The sequence below is a fragment of the Mizuhopecten yessoensis genome, unplaced genomic scaffold, assembly GCF_002113885.1.
Source record: "Mizuhopecten yessoensis strain PY_sf001 unplaced genomic scaffold, ASM211388v2 scaffold4301_1, whole genome shotgun sequence".
In the NCBI taxonomy this organism is placed as follows: domain Eukaryota; kingdom Metazoa; phylum Mollusca; class Bivalvia; order Pectinida; family Pectinidae; genus Mizuhopecten; species Mizuhopecten yessoensis.
The window spans coordinates 229,543-249,625 of NW_018405476.1; the positions used below are offsets into that span (position 1 = coordinate 229,543).

A 20,083-nucleotide genomic window follows, 5' to 3' on the forward strand; every position below is an offset into this window, starting at 1 on the left:
GTTTTTGCCCTGTAGTGCTTTAGTCATAATTGTACTTCGCCATTAAATGTTTCTGCATGTTCGGATAACGCTTCGTACTCATCTACAGCAAACGAAATGTTAAAAAATACCGTTGGCTAGAAACCAGTAATGCGCGTGTTTGTTAAATGCCATTATTTATGTTGCCTAGAAACGAATAATAACTATATATATGCTGTAGACTTTGAACTGCACTGTGGCAGTAAAAACCATCTCGCGATAACCTATTTGTATCCCTCTAACTGAGGGACAGCTTCTGTATCACCACAGCTCTACTTACGATGATACAGAGGAGAAAGGACAAGGGACGTACAATTTGACAGTGCTTTTTTAATGTTATACACACGTACCTATACATCGAGACTTCCAACAGATAAGCCATGAAAATAGAATGAAAAAAACATGTTAAATTGATTTCGGAATTATAAAATGTCGTCGCGTTTTGGAATCTTGGAAATTGAAAGTTCGTTTACAGACCGTCAGACGTAGTTAGCATCGCGTGGTATTGATCATGCGTTACACAATGGGATCACATCAATATAATTACACTTAATGGGTTCTGTGCCAACATTACACTCTCAATCCTTCCCCTTGCCTTTCTCTGACGATGTTTCAACGCTGTAGTGATATCTAACCTTCATTTCAGTTGTATAATTTTCAGCCGTTTTTTGGAGATGTGACAAGGTTTCAGCGTACAAACCATTCATACACAAGTCAGTCGTATTCAAAGCCTTCACAAACAGTGGAACGTTGGCCACCGGAAGTTCGAGTAAACTTTTTTTCTCGTCCATTGTACATGCCACAATGGTGTGATCTTTTATAACGTCGTGTATTTGTAAAACAGAAGTGAAGCTGCACGGTTTGGAGGGCGGGCGACCGTGTAACAGTTTGATAAACACTCCCTTTGCTAGTCCTGCCGATAATAAATCATTGATACTGTACACATAAGCAATATCGTCGACATTGATGTGTTTTGAAGTTGTCTTTCTCGCTTCTATCATATAAAACAGGCCTTCTGCGTCAAACGGAAGTAAAACCTCTGTATTGTCATCCATAATGCACCGTAAACAACGAAGTAACTTCCGGCGTGTTAACTTTCGGTAGTTGTTGTAGCGGATGTAGTCCTCGTGGATGTTGAAGACCCGAAGGACCCCTGGCTGGACCTCTACCCTCTGGTACAGTCCTTCCGGTTCACTTTCACATGGAGGCTCCTTTAGGACAAAGCCAGGGACAAACTTGGCTGACAACATTCGGACCGGCATGACTCTAGCGACACTGGCAACAGTTTTCATGGGCATTTCTAGGTCGTCTATCAAACGAAACCATCCTGTAAGTGTAAACAATAATCAATGATGTAATAAGATCGTTAAATACAATAGGTATTCAAAGGAATTGCGTCGGTCGTTAGAAATTTGCATCGTTGTGATCACGTGATGTGCTATATATAGTTACATGATAGTGTAATTAACATAGTCAGATGGAATACAAATTACTACATACATTGTATTAACACAAAGGTGGTATTAACATAAGTGAATGTAATACAAATCGGCGCATGTTTACACTAGGATGCTATTGACACAGTTGGATGTATTACAAACTACTATACTAAATATTGTAACGCAAATTCTGATTGGCAGATGATTGTTCGAGAACTATCAACCGGGCGATAGTCATCGCACAGCAAAACATTTCTCATCAGTGTGGATAACTTTAGACTGTACTTCATACAGAGAACATTCTTAGAATGAAATCACCTATCAACGCACCATATCCACGTAACACTTTCTTTTAATAATAATTACCCCTAGCCTCCCTCCCGGTAGCGCGTGATTACAGTGTAGTTGTGGATGGAAATGATGTTAGGTTTAATAAGTTCATTTATCGAAGGACATGACTCTAAGATCCGTGCATATGCATTTTAATTCCTGTAGAGTTTCCCAATGGATCCCAATGGATTTCCATGGATTTCCATGCTAGCCAGTGCGCGTTCAGTTTGTAGCAGCGCTATTCAACCTATACACTGTATTCTCACTTTTGAAACCGACTGTCAATATCGTGTCAATTGAGAAGATGTTTCGCCCACAAATGTTTCAGATGACAAGTTTCTTTATTGAATTATCGTAAGTTAAAAAGATTACTTTCTTATTTAAGTCTAAGGATTAAATCTAGAGAATCGATAACAGACATTGATATTTTCCCCACGTCCTGCTGCAACAGAATACATCCGAGACAATGATTGAAAATTGAATGAAAGTAGTTTACTTAATTACATAATGATGCTTATTTGTATCTTTTTCATCTATTGATTCGCTGGTGTAACTATCACAATATACAATTTACACAGTCAATGAAATTGTTCAAATTAGAACGAGGCTGTTGGCTTTATAACCCTTTAACATCATGACGATTTTTTCTAATTATCGCAATCTTCTCTCCGAATCGATTTCCGAGGAGCTATATCCCACTAAAGTAGCGTAACTAGATCGATGTATGGGTGTGTTTGGATGTCTGTCGTCTAGGGTATGGCGGTATAAATCTGACCTTGCATAATGACCTTCCAGCCATGTGCAAGGGTATAATTAGCGTCGCCAAACGACCCATCGGAACTCCCCCTAGATGTTACAGAACCGGCAAATCGATCTCTGGTGTTTCAGGACCAGACACTAATTAGGTGTTTCCAACAAAGTTATTTCGGAGGTTAAATTAAAGGATTATTATGGCATAGTTTGTAAGTACAATAACAGCCTGTGTCGGTAATAATTTCCGGTATTAAGTTTACGTTACTGTATCTATTGACCAAGTCTTCTGGCTAGTAATCTGTAAACAATCAGACGGAAGAAATACCAGCAATACACCAACCCCTTTCGTACAGTTGCTGTCAGCCTGCAGTCTTTGATATTTTAAAAAGAAATTCAGCTGTTTGATCAAAGAGCTACGTAAGTATGTAAGTGTCATTCGAACTGATTGTCATGAATGTCTGGAAAATACTTTCATTAGAACACGATCATGAATATAGAACTAACGTAGCCAATATATGAAAAAAAGGAATCATTAAAAAAACGTATGTGTATGTGATAAAGTTCTTTAACACGTATAGTTTACCTGAATATCGGATATACGTTACATTCATGCAGTCCTGCATTCATTTACATCAATGAAAAATGAATTCCTGCATTAATTTACACCAATGAAGCATCAAGTCCTGCATAAATGTTCATCACTGGAGCATGACATCCTGCATTATTTACGCTATTATAAAACATCTCGATTGAAATTCTTAGCAGGAATGCCTCCTGCAAATGTGTTCTGATATTTATGGTAAATTACAAGTTTACACTGCCAGACAACAGGAATACCTTACACGTACAGACAGGAGTTCCGTAAAGGCTAAACTAAACTTATGCGTCAACGTCCCCACTTACTTCAATTACCTAGACTAAGGAACACATAAGACATGGGACAGACCATCTGTCATCAGTACCTAAGAATTGTTTTTTTTATTGTTATTACATCGTGACCGTTCCAAACATGTATTTATTGGATTTAACTCCAAAAGGTCAACCCAAACAACAATGTAAGTGTGACTTCTTCAGCAGGAATGAGTAGGTCGAACAACGGAAGCATGCACACCATGTTCTTACACAATCTCTTCCCTGGTATGTCCTACATGTACAATCTGGTCCCTGGAGTGACCTACATGTACATTCTTTCCCTGGTGTGACCTACATGTACATTCTTTCCCTGGTACGACCTACATGTACAATCTTTCCCTGGTATGTCCTACATGTACAATCTGGTCCCTGGAATGACCTACATGTACATTCTTTCCCTGGTGTGACCTACATGTACATTCTTTCCCTGGTATGACCTACATGTACATTCTTTCCCTGGTGTGACCTACATGTACATTCTTTCCCTGGTATGACCTACATGTACATTATTTCCCTGGTATGACCTTCATGTACATTCTTTCCCTAGTATGACCTACATGTACATTCTTTCCCTGGTGTGACCTACATGAACATTCTTTCCCTGGTGACCTACATGTACATTCTTTCCCTGGTATGACCTACATGTACATTCTTTCCCTGGTGTGACCTACATGTACATTTTTTCCCTCGTGTGACCTGCATGTACAATCTGGTCCCTGGTATGACCTACATGTACATTCTTTCCCTGGTTTGACCTACATGAACCATTTTATTCTTTTTTATTTCAGAGCTAAACACCAGCAGTATATAAGTGTGAACGTTAGGATCGGGTAAAGTATCTTACGTACTGAATTTGATAGCTATTGTCGAAGTATTTGAAGAAGGATTGGCGACCCGTAATACACTTGTGGACTTATAATCTCATTACGACTGAAAATTAAAGGGTATCATAAAAACAATTTATCATCGGCTCAATACGTCTGTTTGGCTGGTTGTTTGTTTGGTGTTAAGCTTATACTCGCAACATTTAAAGGTGACATGCAGACTGGTACCTGGACAGACACAACCGAATGAAATAGTAGGAGAGAAAGAAAAAAGTACATATCCCAAATGCTGCAATGTACATATAGCAGATTAATTTTGGTTTCTTCCAGAAGACATATAAGAAAATTCCCGATTCTGCAGGGACACGACAAAGCCAGCGCTAACACTGACTTGACGTGGGATACAGCAGTCATCCCCCAAACCAGAAAGGGATGCTGAGGAAATCCATAACATGTCTTAAATACGTCATCGAGACACTACAATGTAAAAAACACATCGCCGCGTAGAAAACTAATATTCAGAAGAAATCTCCGCAAAAGTATTGCCATCATTTGAGTTCGATAAAACATTTATACCAAATTGATAATATCACGACATTGATGTATCTAGTGTGTGGAAATCGCAATCACAAACAGTTTTGATATCAAAGTAATCATGCAAAAGAGTCCAGAGACATATTGCTGTTCTACATGCACAAAGGTAAATATGCCGCAACACTGCCAAAATGGTAACTACGAATTGGAAACTGTTTATTTTTCCCGGCATGACAATAGCTATTATAAATCATCAATGAAAAAAACACCATAAATGGGACTTGTGGGTATAATGAAAGCGTAATAAAGATAAAATAAACAAAATATGATCAGCATCAGTGTTCTGAGTGTAAATATGGTACTGATATATTGTATCGGCTTGGTTTAGTTTGGTTTGGTTTGGTTTTATTTTGTTTAACGTCCTATCAACAGCTTAGGTCATTTAAGGACGTGCCTCCATGATTGGTGTGCATGTGTGTATGTGTGTCGAAGACAGGGTTGTTGTAATTGACTCCTTGTGATAGAGCAGATCTGATGCCGACTTTATAGTGATATCACACTGAAATATCATGCCGAAGGCACCCAGCACAGCATTCCGCCAGGTCACATTAAACTGAAAACAGGTGAACCAGTTGTTGACCTTCCCCTAAATGCTGAATGTTAAGCAAGGAATAACAACTACGATTTTTAAGAACTTTGATGTGTCCCGGCCTGGGGACAGAACCCATTGTCTTCCTCACCTGGGCGAACACTCAACATGAAAGCCAAAAATTGAGATGTTGCCAAGAATGGCGTTAGGAAATAACAGCTTAATAGAAGGAGACAGAAAAAATAAAGATCCCAACTATTGCAATGGGTGCAGCAGATGGTTTACCCAGACCCCCTTCTCTGTTTGATTGCAGTCGTTTACAAACGGATCGGATGATTGAGGACCATGCGATCAGTCTTCAAAGTTTCCTGTCATTATAGGCTAGCTTTGTTTTCCGGATAAAGATAACCCCATTTCTTATAGGCTAGAGCTCAGACAAGGAACTTGTCAAAATTGCGCGACAAACTATTACGAAGATTGTCTAGAGTGTACATCTGTTGCGTTGTTATTAGGTCTGCACTTCCTTAAGTAGGACAAGTTTATTGACACAGTCTATACTCTCGGAAGACCCGCTTATACGCTATATTAATGAATATCCGGCACTTGTTAGTACGCGTGACCTTCACGACGGTACCTTGTGTATATAGATTCGCACTTACTGGAGGTTCCAATCACAATTTGTAGGAATTAATGAAACCTTTCTGAAATAAGCATTCATACATTTTTGCCTTAGAGCTGTAGGCTATGTAAGGCATCGCCAAGGAAAAGCAAAAAACTCAGTCAGGAGTTGGATTTTTGTAAGGTATTCCTTCAATTGTATGTTATTTTAACGCTAACATGTATTAGCGTTTCAAATATTTAAGGAATGACCAAGATTTTGTTTTGGTATATACGGTATATACCGAAAAAAAATGTGCACTTTGCATAAATCCGCGAAGCAGTTTATGCAAAAAAGTGCACATTTTTTTTTCGGTATATACCGTATATACCAAAACAAAATCTTGTGCATTCTTTATAATTTAATTTAAAAAAAGTAGACAAACACGTTGTAAATGCACAGTTAAAGATTTATTTAATTTTTACGTAAACTAAACAATTGCGCTAAAAAATAAGCTGCGTTGTAATTTTGCATTCTGAAGCGTAAAAAGTAGTTCCGTCATCAGTTGTTTTTCTTTTTAGGTATATACGATATATACCAAAAAAACTATTATGGGGAGATAGGCAAAATTAAATTATGGCTATATAACGTCGTATGCTACCTATATACAGTTACAGTTTACATAAACAGGTAAGCGTACATTGATTATTTTACAGGATTCCTTTAACGCAAAGAGTACAAAAACTGTGTGTGATAATAACGTTTCGACACGTACATAGACAGATAATTAATTACCGCTGTCAAACGGTGGTTTGAAAGTGTAGGTCAAAAAGAAGTGCTTTTAATGTGCTTGGTTATGCACAAAAATATTTAACGTTGCGAAACAGAATAGATGTCGAGGGAACAAAATAGCATGTTTCCCTACCAAGAGGGCAATACGATGTATTATATCACCCGCTGTGACTTCAAAGGTAAGACAAGGCAAAGCGTCATGACAATTCAATCTATAGTTCCTACTTTTATTTTGGTCACTGGCTTAAGTGATTATTTTGCCAAACTGAAAAATGAACTATTTTAGGCGTTGAAGAATTTACAAGGGTCAGATAAACACAATTTTCACGAATATTCACTGATATTCTTTGTAACTCAAAATATCAACGTATAAATAAAGGATCTTGTTTTAGCGACGATCCGTAAAATTAATGTGAAAGAAACCCTCTTATCCTCTCCTGTAATACGTATAGCATTGTCAATGGCATTTTGTCAAATAAACCGCTGCCAGATTCTCCGTGCTAGGTATGACGATGAATACGTTATTAGGAATTAATACTCCGTAAAGAACTACAATCATCTCTAAAACCCCGTAATACTTCAATTTATATTGGTGAAATGAAACGGATTGCATTGACGAAGACTATACACGAATGGAAATAGTCTACGAGGGGTAAACAAACGGGATAAATTGTGTAACCCATAGCAACAATTCCATGATAATTTTGTTACGTTCTCTATTTCTTGACAACATAATGCTGCTCATAACGTAGGGATAAACATGCTGGTTAAGACTCATTTTTTAACATTTGTAGCAAGCTTGATTAAACAACTTATCTTCAAGAAATAATATAAGCATAATTGAAACCCGTTTGCATAGGCAGGCATCCACTAAGAGGTGTCAGATGATAACTTAGAAGATCTTTAATTAGTAATATTATCAATTACATTTAATAGCACGTGGAATTTAGCACATTCTGTGGTGTGTTAGACCCCTTCATGGCTCTCCATTTGACCAAATATTATACCACTTGTTATGTGTTGATGGGTCAATTTGATGTAATTCCAATAACACACAGCCGTTTTAATATCTATTTCAGAAAGTGTCATTGTACGGATCTCAAGTAAAAAGCCCTGCAAGCCCTCGCCTTAATATTGAACATCAAACATTCAAAATCTGTCGCTCATTTTCATTTTTGTTTTATTTAAGATAGTGCTTATTTGCTATGGTTTCCTTACAGTTGTGGTTTTATGGACCACAGCACACGTAAGATGCACGGTAGTCCAGTGGTAGGACTTTGGACAAGATTGTTCCGGTTGACTCAGCTGTAAATGAGTTCGTGGTTGGGCAGTGCTAGAACTGTAGAATGCTAGCTGTGAGCGCCGAAATGGCAGCACCGGCTTTATTCACCCCAGGGAGCTGAGAAAGATATTGGCCGGTTGCGAAGGCCCTATAACGACGGATAATAGCTTGTGAACTGCTTTGAGACAATCTTCAAACTAGGTTGTGATAAAGCAGTATATAAAACATGGAATTATTATTACAGTAATTATTGTGATGCGTAATACTGATTGGATGGGTAGTACATATTTCCCACAGGGCCCTGAGAATTTGTTACATCTATGTTTGGACCTAAACTAAGGTGTTCAGAGTAATTTTACATGATTTATGGGTTATATCGAATTTCGGTAAAAATGATATAATCATTGGGTGTCTCATTTTAACCCCTAAACCATGTAAAATTACTCTGAACACCTTAGTTTAGGTCCAAATATAAATTACTCTGAACACCTTAGTTTAGGTCCAAATATAGCTGTAACAAATTATCAGGTCCCTGTGGTACCTCCCAGTTTCTATATCCCTTATGGACAGCGTTCACTCGTCCATCATCGCGCGTCAATAAAATCCGTTTTACTCCCCCAGTATAAAAAAGAAAATCGATGTTCCGGGCTGCCCCACTTAACACGTGACGATAGCCCTAATTAAGACACATTGTACAGCACTCAGCCTTCTCTACCTCCCCCCGGGTCCGCTACTATCTGCTTGTTCATCAATGTCGGCGCATCCCAACACCAGTGAATTGTGGACTCCCTGTAGTAGTCCACGACAAATGTTGATCTAATTGGTCTTTCATACGCTCATAGCGATTTACATCGGGCTCCGACTTCTCAAGCATGTCCCCGGGCAAACATTCAAAAGTGAATATAACTTGTCTACCTGATTGTTGATAAGATAGGGGGGACCAGTCAACCAAGAGTTGATCAAATTCTACGTTGTATATTTATCAATATTAGCTCACGTTCCCAACGAGGAATGTATAGTGGAAATACGAGAACAGAACAGTGTCCCCAATGGCGAGGACCACAGCATTAGGACATTGGTTACGGCGCAAATTATCAGCACAAGGAAGAATATTTAACGCTGGTTACGATAACCCCGATATTGATTACACCAAAGATACATTAAACATAAATTATACGCTACAGAGAAGCATCATTCACGACACACAGACTATAATATGATATTCACCATTCACCTCAAGTTTGGGCTAAATAATACAGAAGCGGATCCAGAAACCAATCGGGGCGGGTGGGGTTGAAATCCCCTCTAGATCCACCATCTGAGGTATAAAGCGGGTAATTTGTTTCGGTTTGTGTCCAGTCTGGTGACTTTCCATCAGATAAAATGTTATGTATGCCGTGCTATCAACAGTAACCAGTGGTCACAGTGTTATATACCACATTGTCACCATTAGTAACAGTGTTATATACCACATTGTTACCATTAGTAACAGTTTTATATACCATATTGTTACAATTAGTAACAGTGTTTGTACCACATTGTTACCGTTAGTTACAGTGTTATATACCATATTGTTACCGTTAGTAACAATTAGTAACAGTGTTTGTACCACATTGTTACCATTAGTAACAGTGTTATATACCACATTGTTACCATTAGTTACAGTGTTATATACCACATTGTTACCGTAAGTAACAGTGTTATATACCACATTGTGACCATTAGTAACAGTGTTATATACCACATTGTTACCGTAAGTGACAGTGTTATATACCACATTGTTACCATTAGTAACAGTTTTGTATACCACATTGTTACAATTAGTAACAGGGTTTGTACCACATTGTTACCATTAGTAACAGTGTTATATACCACATTGTTACAGTAACAGAGTCATATATCATACTGTTAGCATAAGTAACAATGAGAGATATCATATAGTTACCAGTAGTAGCATTATTTTTACCACATTGTCACCATCAGTAACTATGTTTTAACCACAATGTTACCATATATAACGCTAATATATACCGTATTTTAACAATAAAAAACAGTTTTACATATACATACCATGTTGTAACTATTAGTAACACTGTTATATACCAAATTGTTTCCATACGTAACAATGTTTTTACCACTTCTCAACAGTGGTTTTACCACATTGGTACATTTGTACCATAAGTTTCGCTGTAATATACCGTATTGTTACTATTATCGTTTTGTTACATGTAAATACCATACTGTTACCATCAGTTACAGTGTTATATACCACATTGTTACCATTAGTAACAGTGTTATATACCACATTGTTACCGTTAGTAACAGTGTTATATACCACATTGTTACCATTAGTAACAGTGTTATATACCATACTGTTACCATTAGTTACAGTGTTATATACCATATTGTTACCGTTAGTAACAGTGTTTTATACCACATTGTTACCATTAGTAACAGTGTTATATACCATACTGTTACCATTAGTAACAGTGTTATATACCACATTGTTACCGTTAGTAACAGTGTTATATACCACATTGTTACCATTAGTAACAGTGTTATATACCACATTGTTACCATTAGTAACAGTGTTATATACCACATTGTTACCATTAGTAACAGTGTTATATACCACATTGTTACCATTAGTAACAGTGTTATATACCACATTGTTACCATTAGTAACAGTGTTATATACCACATTGTTACCATTAGTAACAGTGTTATATACCACATTGTTACCATTAGTAACAGTGTTATATACCACATTGTTACCATTAGTAACAGTGTTATATACCACATTGTTACCATTAGTAACAGTGTTATATACCACATTGTTACCATTAGTAACAGTGTTATATACCACATTGTTACCATTAGTAACAGTGTTATATACCACATTGTTACCATTAGTAACAGTGTTATATACCATACTGTTACCATTAGTTACAGTGTTATATACCACATTATTACCATTAGTAACAGTGTTATATACCACATTATTACCATTAGTTACAGTGTTATATACCACATTATTACCATTAGTAACAGTGTTATATACCACATTGTTACCATTAGTAAAAGGACGTCAAGTAGATCAATAGGCGTCTTTACCTTACCATTAGAGCCGACGAGAAAATAGTTCTCATCTTGTCCTAACTTTTATAACATGATTGGGATTGAACATTTTTGCAATGTTCATGTCGGTACATGTATGAACGCAAATCAGCTACATCCATAATCTATGAAGCCCGCGAGCTTCATCCCAAATATGTGCGGCGTCCATACCGGTATGAGCATTGCAACAAGCTATTCAATACGCAACTTGCATTATGATCTTAATAATTTGTTTTCCTTATATTTTCGAGGTTTAAGTGCCTGTCGTCTGTGTAAACAAAATTCCTAGATCACCTTAATACCACAAAAATGTTTGCTTCTATCGGTTGTCTCACGTAAATCGAGGCGGGAGGAGCAGTTTTAAAAAGACGCTAATCGAACGGCATTCATAGCCCTATGAACGCACTTTTTCCTTGTAATGGTTATTTATGAATTTTCAGCGGAAATATAAATACAGTATAACCTGTCTAAACCGGATGTCACCGGGACAAAACCATTTGTCCGGTTTACACAGGTGTCCGGTTTATACATGGTCGGCATGTCATTTTTTTTAAATACAAAAATGTAGTGTTTTGCATACGATCGGTATACAAATGTATCAACATAAACAACAGAGAAATGAATTAATTGCAACGTTTAATTATTTACAAAATATAGAGTTTATAAAATAAATGAAGGGCGACCCAACATTCGATAGCCCAAATTTGTTTAGAATGTGTTTGCTTTAGATTGTAGCCGGCCGAAAGAAATATCAGAACCGGAATGAATAAGTTTTGTGAAACAACTCCGGTTTTCGGAATGGACAGGGTCCGGTTTATATAAGGAATATGGTGGGACCACAAATTACAACCGGTTTAGACAGGGATCCGGATTAGACAGGGGCCGGTTTTGACAGGTTATACTGTATATGGGTATGACATCAATTGCCGTCATGACCTCATCTTCATAACGTGGCGGGTATGACAACATTGACGTCGTGTCCTTACCTTTACATCACGTGGACAGGAATGGCAACATTGAGTTCCTATCCTTACCTTCACATCACCTGGACAGGAATGTCAACATTGAGGTCCTATCCTTACCTGTACATCACGTGGACAGGAATGGCAACATTGACGTCTTATCCTTACCTTTACATCACGTGGACAGGAATGGCAACATTGACGTCATGTCCTTACCTTTATATAACGTGGACATGTATGACAATATTTGACGTCATGTCCTTTTTTTATATGACATGGTCAGGTATGACAATATTGACGTCATGTCCTTTCTTTTATATGACATGGTCAGGTATGACAATATTGACGTCATGTCCTTTCTTTTATATGACATGGTCAGGTATGACAATATTGACGTCATGTCCTTTCTTTTATATGACATGGTCAGGTATGACAATATTGACGTCATGTCCTTACCTTTATATGACGTGGACATGTATGACAACATTGACGTCTTATCCTTACCTTTACATCACGTGGACAGGAATGGCAACATTGCCGTCGTGTCCTTACCTTTACATCACGTGGACATGTATGACAACATTGACGTCATGTCCTTACCTTTATATAACGTGGACAGGAATGGCAACATTGACGTCATGTCCTTACCTTTACATCACGTGGACAGGAATGGCAACATTGACGTTGTGTCCTTACCTTCATATAACGTGGACATGTATGACAACATTGAGGTCTTATCGTTACCTTTACATCACGTGGACAGGAATGGCAACATTGACGTCATGTCCTCACCTTTATATGACGTGGATATGTATGACAACATTGACGTCTTATCCTTTCCTTTACATCACGTGGACAGGAATGGCAACATTGACGTCATGTCCTTCCTTTATATAACGTGGACATGTATGACAACATTGCCGTCGTGTCCTTATTTTTATATAACGTGGACAGGAATGGCAACATTGACGTCGTGTCCTTACCTTTATATGACTTGAACAGGAATGGCAACATTGACGTCATGTCCTTACCTTTATATAACGTGGAAAGAAATGGCAACATTGACGTCGTGTCCTTACCTTTACATCACGTGGACATGTATGACAATATTAACGTCATGTCCTTAGCTTTTACATCACGTGGACAGGCATGGCAACATTCCCGTCGTGTCCTTACCTTTATACCCCCTGAACAGGAATGGCAACATTGCCGTTATGTCCTCACCTTTATATGACGTGGATATGTATGACAATATTGACGTCATGTCCTTTCCTGTATAAAACGTTGACATGTATGACAATATTAACGTCATGTCCTTAGCTTTATATGACGTGGAAAGGTATGACAACAACTGACGTCAATCCTTACCTTTGTATATTGTAGACAGGTATGATGACAATATTTACGTCATGTCCTTAGCTTTTACATCACGTGGACAGTAATGGCAACATTGACGTCCTGTCCTTACCTTTATATAAAGTGGACAGGCATTACAACATTGACGTCATGTTCTTACCTTTATATAACGGGGACAGGTATGACAATATTAACGTCATGTCCTTAGCTTTATATGACGTGGAAAGGTATGACAACAACTGACGTCAATCCTTACCTTTGTATATTGTAGACAGGTATGACAACATTCGACGTCATGTCCTTATCTTTATATGACGTGGAAAGGTATGACAACAACTGACGTCAATCCTTACCTTTGTATATTGTAGACAGGTGACGTCATGTCCTTACAGGAATGGCAGCGTTGACGTCATGTCCTTAACTTTATATGACGTGGACATGTATGACAATATTCGACGTCATGTCCTTATCTTTATATGACGTGGAAAGGTATGACAACAACTGACGTCAATCCTTACCTTTGTATATTGTAGACAGGTATGACAACCTTGACGTCAAGTTCTTACCTTTGAATATTGTAGACAGGTATGACAACCTTGACGTCAAGTTCTTACCTTTGAATATTGTAGACAGGTATGACAACATTTGACGTCATGTCCTTTCTTTTATATGACATGGTCAGGTATGACAATATTGACGTCTTATCCTTACCATTACATCACGTGGACAGTGGACAGGAATGGCAACATTGCCGTCGTGTCCTTACCTTTATAGTACGTGGATATGTATGACAACATTGACGTCATGTTCTTACCTTTATATAACGGGGACAGGTATGACAATATTAACGTCATGTCCTTAGCTTTATATGACGTGGAAAGGTATGACAACAACTGACGTCAATCCTTACCTTTGTATATTGTAGACAGGTATGACATGTCCTTACCGTTATATAACGTGGAAAGAAATGGCAACATTGACGTTATGTCCTCACCTTTATATGACGTGAACATGTATGACATTATTTGACGTCATGTCCTTACCTTTATATAACGTGGACAGGAATTACAACATTGACGTCATGTCCTTACCTTTACATCACGTGGACAGGAATGGCAACATTGACGTTATGTCCTCACCTTTATATGACGTGAACATGTATGACACTATTTGACGTCATGTCCTTACCTTTATATGACGTGGACAGGAATGGCAACATTGACGTCATGTCCTTACCTTTACATCACGTGGACAGGAATGACAACATTGACCTCATGTCCTTACCTTTATATAACATGGACTTGTATGACAATATTTACGTCATGTCCTTAGCTTTACATCACGTGGACAGGAATGGCAACATTGACGTCATGTCATTAACTTTATATGACGTGGACATGTATGACAATATTTGACGTCAAGTCCTTACCTTAACATCACGTGGACAGGAATGGCAACATTGACGTCGTGTCCTTACCTTTACATCATATATGACGTGGATATGTATGACAACATTGTCGTCTTATCCTTACCTTTACATCAAGTGGACAGGAATGGCAACATTGACGTCGTGTCCTTACCTTTATATGGCGTGGACATGTATGACAACATTTGACGTCAAGTCCTTACCTTTGTATATTGTAGACAGGTATGACATCATTTGACGTCATGCCCTTACCTTTATATGACGTGGAAAGGTATGACAACAACTGACGTCAATCCTTACCTTTGTATATTGTAGACAGGTATGACAACCTTGACGTCAAGTTCTTACCTTTGAATATTGTAGACAGGTATGACAACATTCGACGTCATGTCCTTATCTTTATATAACGTGGAAAGGAATGACAACAACTGACGTCAATCCTTACCTTTGTATATTGTAGACAGGTATGACAACATTTGACGTCATGTCCTTATTTAAATACAAGTTTGACAGGTATGATAACGTTAAACGTCAAGTCTTCATCTTTATATCAGTGGAAAGGTATGACAACAACTGACGTCAATCCTTACCTTTGTATATTGTAGACAGGTATTACATTATTTGACGTCATGTCCTTACCTTTATATAACGTTGACAGGTATGGCATTATTTGACGTCATGTCTTTACCTTTATATAACGTTGACAGATATGACATTATTTGACGTCATGTCCTTACCTTTATATAACGTTGACAGGTATTACATTATTTGATGTCATGTCCTTACCTTTATGTAACGTTGACAGGTATGACATTATTTGACGTCATGTCTTTACCTTTATATAACGTTGACAGGTATGACATTATTTGACGTCATGTCCTTACCTTTATATAACGTTGACAGGTATTACATTATTTGACGTCATGTCCTTACCTGAACGGATAGGACAGCATTTCATTTTCTATCTTTTCAATGAATGGGTGTGATAAGAATTAATATCCCGACTTTTATAAATCAGCAGATATTACAATTATTGACGTGATAATCTTACCTTTATAACTGACGGGAATAACAACAATCGGTGTCTTGTCCTTACAAGGGGCCCCTGCCAATACGTCGACAGAGGTAACATTTTTGGCGTAGATTTTTCTACCCCTCATCTCCTTATACACAATTAAGGGTTTGTGTATGTCGTTAGCGCCCTCCAGACTGGCCAGCAAACGGTTCTCCTGCCAAACCTTGACCACTGTTGGCAAACTAGTTTCGTCTAAAATGTCTTTCATCGTCTGTGGTTGGTCACTCCAGACGATCGGGAGGTTTCCGGACATGGCTCCCTGGAGCACGGAATCCGTGTCCATGGCTGTGTCCGTGGAATGCAGCGGAGATGTCTGCGGTGGGGATGTCAACATACTGCCTGATCGTCTGCCTACCCTCAGATACACACCATTTACGTGTCAGATCAATATCCCTGTACACCGTGAATCATACAGCACTACACTTCATTCATGCCACCACAAGGATATCTCATTCCAAGCCTATTTATATTTAAAGACTAACTTTTCAATGATCTCGCCTCATATTTGGCATGTTGTGATCATGTACATATTGGGGTCCGTTGATAGAGGGCCCTGTATTCGCTCTATGTGGACTCTGTATGACATGTATTGAGATTGTCAAACCTTATGTACATTCCTTTAGAAGTCCTCAGAATTTCATCCGTTCTATCGCTCCCGTTTGCATATTCAGGTTCAAGACCTTTAAAATCATATAACAGCATTGGTCACGTGAGCCGCTACGAAATGTAAATACACATCACGGGGTGAGAAACAGCTACCTCGGTCTATAGACACTACAGCGGCAGTGATCAATAGCTTACTATGCATGGGAGGTTTTTAGTAAGAAATCCGTGACTACGGGTGTATTAACTCCGTAGTAAAACCTAATTTGCTATCCCTGTTCACAGTGTTCGTAGCAGTAATAAGACACGAACAACATTCGAGTCTTAACAACGTACAATCATACAACAGAGGTATAGACGGCCCAGCGTCCCGCGACTTCAGCAAGCTACTGTTTAGTTCCAGTAGGACAAAAACGTCTCGTTCTGGCTATAAATATGGTTCTGGTACTATCTGCGGTGTCGCCCTCTTGTCACACATTAATTTGTTTGGAGCTACCTCCCAGTGAGTCTTAAAAGCATGTCGAAAATATGATCTTACGATCGCGAAGATACATAATCACTTCTTTCTTACATCGCTATGGCACATAAACCGCAATATTCTTCATAGAATAACATGCTATCTCCATCACCTATTTTTCTCCGTACGCTAATTCCTTTTAGACAATACTTTCGCCTTCGCTTGTTTTAACACTTCAGCCTACTCAGCATACAGTTTTAGTGCTCTACTGACACTTCAGGTTATTTAGCACATACTAAAATATCGAGGCCATCAGAAGTTCATACAGTTCATCTTAGAAGTCAATAGCACATAATGCGTTCATCGGCGATATAAGAATCCACAAATTTTAAAGTAAGCAATGCACGGGGTATCCACATGAAGCGTGCAGTAGAAATGCTAGTTTAAATCCGTTCAGTCAAAAAAGCTGTGTCATCCTGTGTTGACTTCTGATGTATTAGCTAACTTGATTATGCACAAATGAGTATAATTATAGTCCCATCCATCCTAGTCCTTACAACGCTTTTTAAGTACTCTGTGTAATTTCACGCTTGGGATCGTAAGATACGTCATCTCAAATGGGACGCCCCATAATGATAAAATGCCGGTGTCAGTTTTCTCACGAAAAATGCACTTCCGCCCCCGAGGTGTGACTGATAACTCCCGCCACCCTGTCGAGATGTGACGTCACGGGTCGAACCCTGAGACCTTTTGTTAATTGCTGAACATATCGTGATAAAACGTGTGTGACCTCTTCAACTATTGCCCTTCTGATTAAATGTCTGATTCTGTATCGTCAACATCAGCGGTCAATTTCAGGCTAAGAGCTATATATTCGGTATACGGTAACATAACTCAACCAACCGTTTCAAACCGCTGTCACCGAATGTCTCGTCTTAATTTAGCACTATCGGAGTTTTCCAACAACTTTCCTATGCATGAGGCGTTGTACAAACCCGGGTACACCTGGTAAGACCTCCCAACAATGTCATGTTTATTTCTCCTGTACAGTACGGCTGTCGTGTGGCGAGTCCATTATAATGGGCGGCGGATTATGTAAGGACAGTCCCTTCAATTGAAGAGGACATATGTCTCGTTACAAAATATGGTATAACACGTATTCATAAACAGCTATACGTCGCTGGTCGCGCCCACATTTAACGGACTATGTAGATTATATAAGGTTTTATTTAGGTGCGATGGCATCTCGGTACACAGACAAAAGGTGAAAAGTCCTTTACAATGTCGACGAACCAACAAAAGGTAAACCCTGACTACTGTATACTTCTATACACAGTACTATTTATGGTTTGGTTGATGGTCACCTTCGACCAATCAAATCGTGTTAACGCTCTCTACCCGAAGGTCAAGGACGTTAGAGAACGACATTTTTGCTTACCCCACCCCAGAATTACTAAACGTTATGCTGCAAATTTTCATGGCTTTTCTTTTTCTCAAATGTTGGTTGATATAGTAAAAGAGGTATTAACTTGATGTTAGATATGCATATTTTTACTTGAAACGACGGACGAGTTGCTGAAAATCATGAACCTTTGAGAGGGAAAGCAAAATTTCAGAATAGTGGTACCGAGGTCAGAATAGTGGTACCGAGGCCAGAGTAGTGATACCGAGACTAGAATAGTGATACCGAGGCCATAGTATTGATACCGATGCCATACTAGTGACACCGAGGCCATAGTAGTGATACCGAGGCCATATTTACCGAGTCACGGATAATGGCCATGGTACACAGGCTAGAATAGTGATACCGAGTCCAGGATAATGGTACACATGTCATAATAGTGATACCGAGTCCAGGCTAATGGTACACATGGCAGAATAGTGATACCGAGGCCATCTTTACCGAGTCACGGATAATGGCCATGGTACACAGGCTAGAATAGTAATACCGAGTCCAGGAAAATTGTACACATGCCATAATAGGGATACCGAGTCCAGGATAATGTTACACATGCCATAATAGGGATACCGAGTCCAGGATAATGGCACACAGGCCAGAATAGTGATACCGCGTCCAGGGCTAATGGTAAACAGGCCAGAATAGTGATACCGAGGCCATATTTCCCGAGTCACGGATAATGGCCATGGTACACAGGCTAGAATAGTGATCCCGAGTCCAGGATAATGGCACACATGCCATAATAGTGATACCTAGTCCAGGATAATGGTACCCAGGCCAGAATAGTGATACCGAGGCCATATTTCCCGAGTCACGGATAATGGCCATGGTACACAGGCTAGAATAGCGATACCGAGTCCAGGGCTAATGGTACACAGGCCAGAATAGTGATACAATATACCAAGGCCAGACCTTTTGTTCAAGTGTCATTGTTTCAGGTCTAGCACACTTAACGTCTTCCTAAAGTGTTTAAATTGTTACTTAAGCATTGAACTGTTTTTGTATGGTATTTATGATCTATTTGAATGACACAGCTTTGCAAGCAAACAACATAATGTGCGCTAGTGCATTATGATTTGTTTGCGTGCAAAGCTGTGTCATTCAAATAGATCATAAATACCATACAAAAACAGTTCAATATTTATATTTACGTTTTCTCTGCCTCTTCTGTTCTTTTTTAACTTATAATTTATATTTAAAATTAAAAATGCCCGCCTTATCGACAGTCCACACAATTTCGTTCAATAGTTTGAACAGCGTATTGTCGCGCGCTGATTGGCAAACAAAGTAGTACTTTGAAATTTTAACAAACACTTCAATTTTATTCCACAATTCAGTATCAATACAATTGCGTATGATATGTCTTTAGGGTGATTTAAGTTTATCAATAAAACTCCGAGCTGAAAGTTAGATTTTAAATTGTTTCGATTTTCCCCCGGAACAAATTTCGCGCATGGACAAATACAGTGAACACCGTAAATCCGACCTTGCCCTCCACGAGGGAGTTATTTTTGGAAGTTAATTCGAACTTTTCTCTTTGCTCATTTTGTGAAGAAT

General features: G+C 38.6%; 1 protein-coding gene across 1 annotated transcript; it reads right to left on the reverse strand.

Moving 5' to 3' along the window:
* Positions 1 to 331: 331 nt before the first annotated feature.
* Positions 332 to 18,140, reverse strand: LOC110448781. The gene is made up of 2 exons (XM_021495212.1): positions 15,984 to 18,140; positions 332 to 1,345 (listed from the first exon to the last, which is right to left on the reverse strand). Exons 1-2 carry the CDS (start codon positions 16,339 to 16,341, stop codon positions 597 to 599), a joined length of 1,107 nt encoding a protein of 368 aa, XP_021350887.1. The 5' UTR covers positions 16,342 to 18,140; the 3' UTR covers positions 332 to 596.
* Between the last annotated feature and the right edge of the window lie 1,943 nt (positions 18,141 to 20,083).